Here is a 10,001-nt window from a genome sequence, read left to right as displayed (position 1 = left end):
TCCAATAAGCTGGAAAGGAACATTTGGCCTCTTCTGTGTTTTTAATCAATACAAGAAAACAATATTAAGGTTACAAGTCTGAAGATAAACATAACTTTTTCTACTTCATATCTTCTCCCTCAAGTTGGGAACTGAAAATAAACATAACTTTTGGATTTGGAAGGATTTTCGTCAATAGGACGCTGCATAATGTGAACATTGTAAGTTGTATTGCAAGTTTGTTTAGTATTTTTTTTATTTTCAACTTTAATATAATTGATCCTATTTTTTTTTCTTGTGTGTCATCGTTGTATTTAAGTTTAAAATGTGCATACGTGTTTTCACAAATTTCACTATAATACAAAAATGAACATGTGTTGTATCATGTGGAATAACACTATAACACAAACATATGCATACATATTTTGTAGATTTTGGTCTAGTATTTCTCTCTCATCCAAAGGACATCTTCTGCAACCTATAAAAATACATTTATTGACCTTAACACTGTCACATTTCTCCAGGAGCTACATGTTTCTGTACAAATTCTATTCAACCTCATTATTTGGTATCACGATTTCAAGTTAATATTTGAAAAAGATAATAAAAATTAAGTTATTGTTTTCTATATGATTTAAATTGCCGTCGACATTCATTTTCACGGAGTAGACAAATTATGCCTATAAAAGTAGAAAATTGTTATGGTGAAACCGTTATCCAATCTAATAAATACAGAATTTGATCGAATTGCATCACTTCGGGTTAATAAATATTCATACCCATGAACGTTTCCAATTTTAAAATTGTTATTCTCAAAAAAATTTCTAATACTAAAAAGAAGAAAAATTAAATTTAAAGTTGTAACTCAATAATAGTAACTTCAATCCTCAGATATCTTCCTACTAAAAATACTTACATAAAATTCACATGCAGAAAAATTACACAAAGAAATAAATAACGTCTAATTCACCACATTTATACTAAAAATAATATGAATTTCTTAACTTTTAAAATATATATTACACATTCATTTAATTTTTTTAAAGGATTTGTTATCTATAAAGATTCCTTTAAGAGAAAACATATTTGTGGGTTCTAAATTGTATTAGGTCATTCTAAGTGCTAAGAGATTTTTCTTTTTTAAATATTAGGCTGTAATATCTATTTAAAATATAAATGTTTGTTGGAAATAATCTAAATGTGAGTCAAAAGTTTCATATTGGATAGAATATATAAAGTTAAACATTATATAAGATGAAAAGTCCATAACCACATTGCCTTAAGATTTTGGAGGTAAAAATGGTGTCAAATGCCTTATATGTGTAAGACCAATGTCATATATATAAAACCATAATCTCTCAATGACTATAACTCGTTAGAAATACATAAAATGTTTATCATATATTATTGAAGAGATATTTCTAAATGCTTTTGCAACTAATAATCAAGATGTTATCATTCTCTTCAGTATTAGAATTTTCTCTTTCATCAAACATATTAGTCTATTTAGAAATTATTTTTAATTTCTCTACAAAACGAGTTGTTTTCTTACATGTTAAAGGATTATAAATTGTCTCTGAGTTGAATATAATTATTGTAAGCCCTGCAAACTATTAATAATGGGAGTGACATCCTCTAAAGACGACATACCAGCCAAGAAGTCAAATTTCATTGGCACACCACCATCTAATTCTTGCCTAGTTTCTTAACAAAAAAATATCCATTCACAACACAAATATTATCACACGATTAACAACCGTTGGCTTAAGTTGAGTTTGAGCAACAAGTTATTTCACAACAAGTTGTATCATAAAAGATCAAACCATGGATCCATCACAGACTTCACCCTAGTGTCCATATATTTAAAAAAGATTTAGAGAAAAATGATTTTTCGTGATCTTATCTTGTAAGTAACCCAAAAAAATATGAAATTCCAAAGAAGTCATACCTATACCTCACCAAACGACAATCCTCCCTCCAACCAGCCAATTGCACCAAAGGTATTAAATTTGCATCCTCGTTTCAACAATATAAGCGAACCTGCTCCGACTACTTTCTAATTATGTGTACAGATCTAAGCCCCTCTAATACAAAAAATACTACAACCAAACAACAAGAATGTGATGCACTTCGAGCATTCTCTTCTCTTATACATTCATTTCTCATCTCCTTTCTTTGATTTTTTTTCTTTCACCATTTAACTTTTTATATTATTATTAATATCACCATTACATGCATTGTGTTACGGTTAACATCAACATGTCACAAGTCACTGCCATAAGTAACCACTTGGCTTCTTTTTAATGTTTTTTTTTTATCAATGTATTTCTTTTTAGTCTAAGATGATCTATATTTTTTAGCTAAACTTGTCTATATGTTTGGATTATGGTTTGTTTATACTCTAATGAGTTTATGCTTGTTTTTGTGATTTTAATATTGCTAATTTGTTTCACAATAGGTATCTCTCTAAGTTTTTTTTTTGTTTATAATTTTTTTATAAGTTGAAGGTTATTTGTTCGTGGTTGAATTTGTTGAATTTTGGTATTTCTTGTTATCTATTGATGGTGGAATTTTGTTTTGTAATTCTTGTTTTGGTGTGTGTTGTAGAATTTGTTTAAATATTGATTTCATGTTAGAATTTTGTTTATAAGCTAAATCGTTATTGCTTAATTATTATCCTGTATTTTTTTAAAATTTATGTGCGAGTAGGGTTATAAATAGTGCAATTGGTTTCTAATATATCAAAGCATGTGAAAAAAATGTCTAATCAACAATTTATTCAATATGGAGAGACAAAAGATCAAATTCAAAATTCAACAAATTTAAAGATTTAAATATTCTTGTTGTTGAATTTAAAATCATGTATATGTCTTGCAGAATTCAAATAAAAATAATAGTTTTACTATTACTTTTCTAGAGGGAGTTAATATGTCCTTTTACATATAGCTATTTAAAACTTAATTTTAAATATACAAATATTTTTTATTTCTCTTTTAATCTCTAAATTTTATTTTTAATATAAATACATATTTGCTAACATTAAAACAAAAACACAAATAGACATGAACCCATGTATACGTTCTTATGACAATGATTGAATGAAATTATGAAAGTAAAAAAAAAAAAAGATTCTAATACCCGTCCTTTTAAATTGGATTGATGTTGAAATTATAATAACTGTAATTAATTCGGGGTCCTTGTTCCCTTTATTATGTGTGTTTCTGTTTCCGAGCTTGATACACACACCCACCACCACACCCTTCTTCAACATCAACTACATTGCACTCATCCACCACTTCTCTCTTTCAGATCCAAAACCTTTTCTTTTTCTCACTCCAACTTCTCCATTCTAACCTCTGCAATTCGCTTCTTCAATTCCCCTCTTTCTCCACACCAAGAAACCAATCTTATTCTCAAAAGTCTCTGTTTATTACTTTTTATTCGTCCCCTTTAGCCCTGTTAGTGATTATCGCCACAAGATTAGTTTTTTCGGCTGGTTCTATGCTTAATTCATTAGACTAGCTCGTTCTCCTACGTGATCTGTTACAACTACACTTTTGGTACCTCCGCCAAATTGTCTATGTTGCTCTTGTTTCCATTTCCGTGTTCTCCGCCCCTTGTACAGTACTGTGTAGTGTAGAGTACGTTCCTTTGTTACAACCGTGGTTGATTTTAGCTACCAAATTTTACTGGGTCTGCCTTCGTATTATTGAGCTCTAATTTTTTTTTTATTCTTCTTCTAAATTTATCCTCTCTTTTTTATTTTTATTTTTTATTTTGCACTTTTACTTGACTTTTTCATTTTGATCATCCCTCGTGATCCCCGGAGATTCTTGTGCCATTCTAAATTAACTGGAAGTGGGAGTTCAGTGATTTGAATTTGGGTTACGGTTGGGTTGTTCGATCATTATCGAGTTTTATGCTTAGTTTCCAATATGCCTCATGATCAGAGAAAAAAGGTATTGTTACTTGATCAATATGGCAGCACACTTGAGTAGATGTATGTTTATGTAGCGTAGCATGGTACACTTTTGTGAAGAGAATTATTACTTCCATGTTTTGTGATTTCTGCATCTATACATGGTTTGGATAGGATCTGTACCCTTTGTATTGAATTTTGTTCTTTCAAACCTTCCAGTATTTCGCGGTCCCTGTCACTGCATACACTTTTTTACATCTGTTTCTATTTTGACTGTATTTTTCATATGGCATTATGTCTGGTTCCCAGTTATTTTGGCTCGTGATATGTACTGCAAAATGTTTTTCATCTTTTAAGCTTTCTTGTCAGCTATTTTGGTTCATAGCTTATCTACTGAGCGCAAACCATTGCAATGGATTCTCTTATAAACTTGTTCACTGTTCATGTCAATTTAAATCTTATATAGCACATAGGAAATCTTTTTCATGAAACAGAATGCTGAATAATCCACCATTATATAACAAATATGAAGTACGACTCTTGAGATAGGGATAACATCCTTACATTTTCTCTTTTTCCATCAAATACATGGCTTATTAACCAGAAATCACTGATCGTTTAGTCTGCTTTAACTTCCCTTTTATGTTCGGAGTTTGGGCAATATTGGGTTGGCTATCAATGGCTTAACACCTTCATCGTTTACTGGGGCTTGGTACCGGCTGTGACAAGCTCTCAGTGGACATTTTCAAACAATCATCTATGTGTATATATTTTAAACTAGATATATGCTCTTGATGTACAAAGGCAAAGTTTGAACCAGGACCTTGTGTTTCAAGATTTGAAAGTAGCTCAATTTTTCAGTCTCCTCTCTCTTTAGAAATGGTATATGTTATTCCTAACTACCCTCTTCTTCTTCTTTTTTACCTTTTTCGGTCTAATTTATTTGAATAAATTAAGCTCATTTAATTTATAATTTTAAACATTTTCCCTTTTAATACAAGTGTTTTGGATTCTATCTGAATGAGACATGCATATATTCTACAGTTCTAAACATTTTTTTTTTTGTAATTTTAATCTGTTCTTTTTAAATTTACCTAAACTTTTGAGCCCGTGCAATATTTGAGATACTTGTTACTACAGCCAAAATAAGTATGCCGGTGTTATAGTTAGTTTTAGTATTCTGTTTCCCTTTTCCTTGTTACATTTTAACTGGGTACTTCAAATTGTGCTTTCATGAAAAGCTACATGAAACAAATGCTATTTGTTTCATTTCCTTTTTTTATCTTTAAATTCATTTTCTTATATTTAAGATCTCTAGAAAAGAGAATTTTCCTTACTGTTAAAGGAATAAGTCTAATGTACTCTGGGTGATTTTTTAAATCTCATGTATAAATTAACTACATTTATATCCATTGTCTAAAAGCTTTTGTCTAGCTCTATTCTTTTCTATTTGTAGATGCTGTGCTTGCTACTTTTATAAGATATGAAACCTTATTCTGGTTTCATGGGTGTTGTTGCTCATTTAAATCATGACTTTGGCTTTACTTGGTATATTCAGGCAGAGTCTAATGTGTTGTGTTTATGCAGTCATCTGTAGATGTAGACTTCTTTACAGAATATGGCGAAGGGAGTAGATACAGAATAGAGGAAGTGATTGGTAAAGGAAGCTATGGTGTTGTTTGCTCTGCTTATGATACACGCACAGGAGAGAAGGTTGCAATAAAGAAAATCAACGACATATTTGAACACGTTTCTGATGCCACCCGCATTCTTCGTGAGATCAAGCTTCTTAGACTCTTACGCCATCCTGATATTGTGGAGATCAAGCATATTTTATTACCTCCTTCTAGTAGGGAATTCAAAGATATATATGTTGTATTTGAGCTTATGGAATCTGATTTACATCAGGTCATCAAAGCAAATGATGATTTGACTGCAGAGCATTATCAGTTTTTTCTCTATCAGCTTCTTCGAGGCTTGAAGTATATACACACAGGTTATGATCTTTATATTTGGCTAACTTTTATTTTTAAATTTCTTAATGTACCTTCTTCATAGTTAATGTTTTATACAAACACTAATTGCTAAATCACATAATCATTGTGGCTGATTTAAACTTGTTAATGAGTTTGTAGCAAATGTTTTTCACCGAGATCTGAAGCCAAAAAATATTTTAGCAAATTCTGACTGCAAACTGAAGATTTGTGACTTTGGTCTTGCCAGAGTGGCTTTCAATGATACACCAACTGCTATATTTTGGACAGTAAGAATTTTTTTCTTATGAAATACTCACCTTAAACGTAGTTTTCCTTCTCTGGTTATCACATGTTGCTTATTCTCACCACTTGTTTCCTCACAGGATTATGTTGCTACACGGTGGTATAGGGCTCCTGAATTGTGTGGATCCTTTTTCTCCAAGGTTCAATATCTGTTACCTTTTTTATCCTGGATCACTGCTCTCTTTATCTCATTTATTACTGCTTGGAATCTAAAAGTTGAGAACATGCTTTCCTCCCCCACATCCTTTTTGTCTCTTTCCTCAAGCCAATATGCATTCCAGGAAATTTTTGGAAATTTATGTTTTTTAAACTGCTGTTAACTTAATGTACAAAAGAACCTGTGTTGAGACTTGAGCTATTTCATCAAGTTTTGATTTGTATGCTAATATTGTCCAATTGAAGAGGTTTAGCTTGACAGTTAAATAATTATTGGTTATGTATTGTTTACTTTTTAGTCAAACAAAAAAAAATGTCTTATTGTTTGTGAAATGACAATGGATAATTAATGTTGTTACAATCTTTTTTTCTTTCAGTATACCCCAGCTATAGACATATGGAGCATTGGCTGCATTTTCGCAGAACTTTTAACTGGGAAACCTCTTTTCCCAGGGAAGAATGTTGTCCATCAATTGGACCTCATGACTGATTTTCTTGGAACACCCTCTCCTGAAGCCATTGCTAGGGTCTGTTATTCATTTGCCAATCCTTATAGCAAATTTGTGTCCTTTATTTTTTTTGCTTAATATAACCTTGGCAGTATATTAACAGGTACGGAATGAGAAAGCTCGAAGATACTTGAGTAGTATGCGCAAGAAAAAGCCGGTGCCTTTCTCTCAAAAGTTTCCCAATGTAGATCCCCTTGCTCTTCGGGTTTTAGAAAGAATGCTGGCATTTGAACCTAAGGATCGACCTACTGCTGAAGAGGTTAAATTTCCATCCGTCTGTTGTTAACTTTCCACACATCATGATTAGTTTTAATCAGAATACTGTGTATGATTTAATTAGGCTCTAGCAGATCCATATTTTAAAGGCCTGGCCAAAGTTGAGAGAGAGCCTTGTTCTCAGCCAGTTACCAAGATGGAGTTTGAATTTGAGAGACGTAGGATAACAAAGGAAGACGTGCGAGAGCTTATATACCGAGAGATTCTGGAGTACCATCCAAAGATGTTAAAAGAACATTTAGACGGAGAAGAGCCAACAGGATTCATGTATCCAAGGTACTATTGTACGAACTTGCACCGAAATTTCTATTTCACTTCTCACTCTTCTTCTCAAGTAAGTACGCTTGACGAGATATTTAATTCAACATGGAGCGATGTACTATGTAGCTATTAATAACGTTTGGTCAGCCTTTTTGTTCTACCTTTTAACTAATTTCATATATAGGTGCTTGGAGGATTTCTTCTTCTCCACTTGTTCTGCATTTTCCCCTTCTTTTAATGACTTCCGTGTTTACCAAAAGATAGAATTTGATTTTGTGAGCCATAAAACTTCTTCTGATGTAAAGATTATACTTTTTTCTCCTCCCCCCAATATATGCTTAAGTTTTTCTGCTCTAGATCCTCAATCATCATAAACACTTCCTTTTGATATTAATGTTGTTAATGAATACATTTTAAAACTTTACCTGGAGTTTACATTTGTTGAAATGTATGATTAACTGCAATTTCATGCTTATACATATAGTCATGTAAATTTTCAATCCTACTTTATATAGTATATCACTTCAGCATTTTTTTTATGCTAACACGTATTTCAAATAGTGCCGTGGACCATTTCAAAAAACAATTTGCATATCTTGAGGAGCAATATGGAAAAGGTGGAACTGTTACTCCACCTGAGAGGCAACATGCATCATTACCCAGGTATCCTGAGAGGCAACTGGTTCTGGAAACATGGCTTTTGTCTTTTGCTATTGCTCCTTTATCTTGTCAGTGTACCCATTTATTTTCTCTTGAACTGCACGCCAACTGTGCTGATTTGAGGCTGTAAATGCAGGCCATGTGTGTTGTATTCAGATAACGAAAAGCAAAATATGGCAGTGGTTGCGGATGATCTCTCCAAGTGTAGGATCAGAGAAGTTGAGAAGCCAGCCATAGACAAGAACGGTGGTATCCCAATGACCAGGCTTCCTTTACAAGCTCCTCAAAATATTCAAGGTGTGATGACTAATTGTAGTATGTATTTTACTTTTTCATTTCCCTCTTTCTTTCCTGGTCTCTCATATGTGCATGGTAGACATTGTCTTCAAAGAGTGTGTGTGTGTGTGCTCGTTGTTGAGGCTTGTTTCTTTTTATTCATTGGCTTTTTACATACCCAATAAGAAGTATGTTTCTGGTTGTGTGAACTTGTTCTTGCTTCTGTCACATGATGGAGAATTATGTATGAATGGCTGAAAGCAGCAGGACTTGTATTACTGAAATAGATTTGTGGATTTTTTGTGATTCTTTTGATGAGTGTATTTCAAGCTTGCTTCTTTCTGATTTGGTTCACATGACTCAGGTGTTGCTGCACGTCCAGGAAAAGTTGTAGGTTCAGTACTGCGTCACAACAACAGAGGGGTGGCAGTGACAACTGAGACTGAGCAGCGGAAGACGGGTAAAAACCCATCTGTTTCAGCCAAGTATGCTGCTCAAAGCTGTTCTTATCCAAGAAGAAACCCAAACTGTAAAATTGAGAGGGCAGTTGAAGGAATTGAAGGTGCTAATGGACTTCAGACAAAGCCTCAATATCTAGCACGCAAAGTTGCTGCTGCACAAGGGGGACCTGGTGGTAATTGGTATTGATTTTGGAAATGTTGAATCTATGCCCTGCAATTGCTTTGTGCCATCATATTAGGGTTTGTTGTTCACACACAACCAGATCAATCAATCATCTGAATTGAACAAAGATAAGAGTGGCCATAGCATCAACAACATCAAAATTTGAGAGAGCTAAAGGGATTATAATCTAAAGAAGTCTCCAGCTGATGTTTTATTAGATCTTGCAATTTGCTTCACCAATTTGAAGTTTGGAAGGTTAAAAATGGGGGAATTCTTTCTGTCTAGTTCGTTGCCAACAGAGAAGGAATGATCTGAAAAACATGGAATTGGAGGCAATGCACTTGCAGAATATAAATGATTTGTATTGTCAAACAATCACATCTTTCTCTGTTTCTTCATGTCAGGTTTGAGGCTGGCTCTCTTCCAATCTATACCTTCTCTTTTTAGTTTCTGACTAGATCAGGAAGACTTTGAATAATTATTTGTATCCTTAATTGTTAATTGAATGAAATATCGTAAACTGTTTAAATTTAATTATATATGTATAAAATTATTACTTTTGATGATTATTACATCTAATCTTTTATTGTAGAATTTATACATTTAAATAAAATAAGAAACATTAATTAAACATTTTTTAAACCAATTATTGGTTTTAAGAAAAAAAAGTATAGTACAATATTATTATTTAATATATGAATAAAGTAAATAATTGTTAAACTTATTTTTAGTTGAAAACTAATTATTGATGAGAAAAAAAAAAAACCTAATAGTATCTAAGAGTTATAAAAGTTAAAACTAATTATTGGTAAAACTAAAATAAACTAAAAAACAATTATATGGAATTTAAATGAAATTAGGTGCATTTTTAGTTTTTTTCCTACCTCATTTGGATATTTAACTTAAACTAAATGTAGGTAAGCAAAAGGAGGTCTATGTCATTTAAATATTATGTTAGTTTAAACGTAAATCTATTTCATGTTTTTCATAATTAGGTTCATTCATGTTTTAATAAAATATTAATAAATGGTTTAATATTTGATTGTTATATTTAATAATTAA

At 32.0% G+C, this 10,001-nt stretch overlaps 1 protein-coding gene across 1 annotated transcript; it reads left to right on the top strand.

Annotated features, from left to right (window-relative positions):
• Window positions 1-3,199: 3,199 nt before the first annotated feature.
• LOC114177844 (mitogen-activated protein kinase 15-like) lies at window positions 3,200-9,473 on the top strand. The gene is made up of 10 exons (XM_028063421.2): window positions 3,200-3,938; window positions 5,486-5,894; window positions 6,034-6,161; window positions 6,258-6,317; window positions 6,711-6,860; window positions 6,946-7,101; window positions 7,183-7,394; window positions 7,941-8,042; window positions 8,176-8,336; window positions 8,680-9,473. Exons 1-10 carry the CDS (start codon window positions 3,915-3,917, stop codon window positions 8,961-8,963), a joined length of 1,686 nt encoding a protein of 561 aa, XP_027919222.1. The 5' UTR covers window positions 3,200-3,914; the 3' UTR covers window positions 8,964-9,473.
• Window positions 9,474-10,001: the final 528 nt, after the last annotated feature.

This window comes from Vigna unguiculata, chromosome 3, assembly GCF_037176805.1.
Source record: "Vigna unguiculata cultivar grain cowpea cultivar isolate G323 ecotype 2 chromosome 3, ASM3717680v1, whole genome shotgun sequence".
NCBI classification, from domain to species: domain Eukaryota; kingdom Viridiplantae; phylum Streptophyta; class Magnoliopsida; order Fabales; family Fabaceae; genus Vigna; species Vigna unguiculata.
Note: the sequence above shows the minus strand (reverse complement) of the source record. Positions and strands in the feature narration are given on the sequence as shown.

What these genes read in the sequence shown, in the direction of transcription:
- LOC114177844 (XM_028063421.2), top strand. Translation starts at nt 3,915, where the DNA reads ATGCCTCATGATCAGAGAAAAAAG. An exon ending in CAACTGCTATATTTTGGACA is followed by an intron (nt 6,162 to 6,257) that starts GTAAGAATTTTT and finishes GTTTCCTCACAG; the next exon opens with GATTATGTTGCTACACGGTG. An exon ending in CAACATGCATCATTACCCAG is followed by an intron (nt 8,043 to 8,175) that starts GTATCCTGAGAG and finishes CTGTAAATGCAG; the next exon opens with GCCATGTGTGTTGTATTCAG.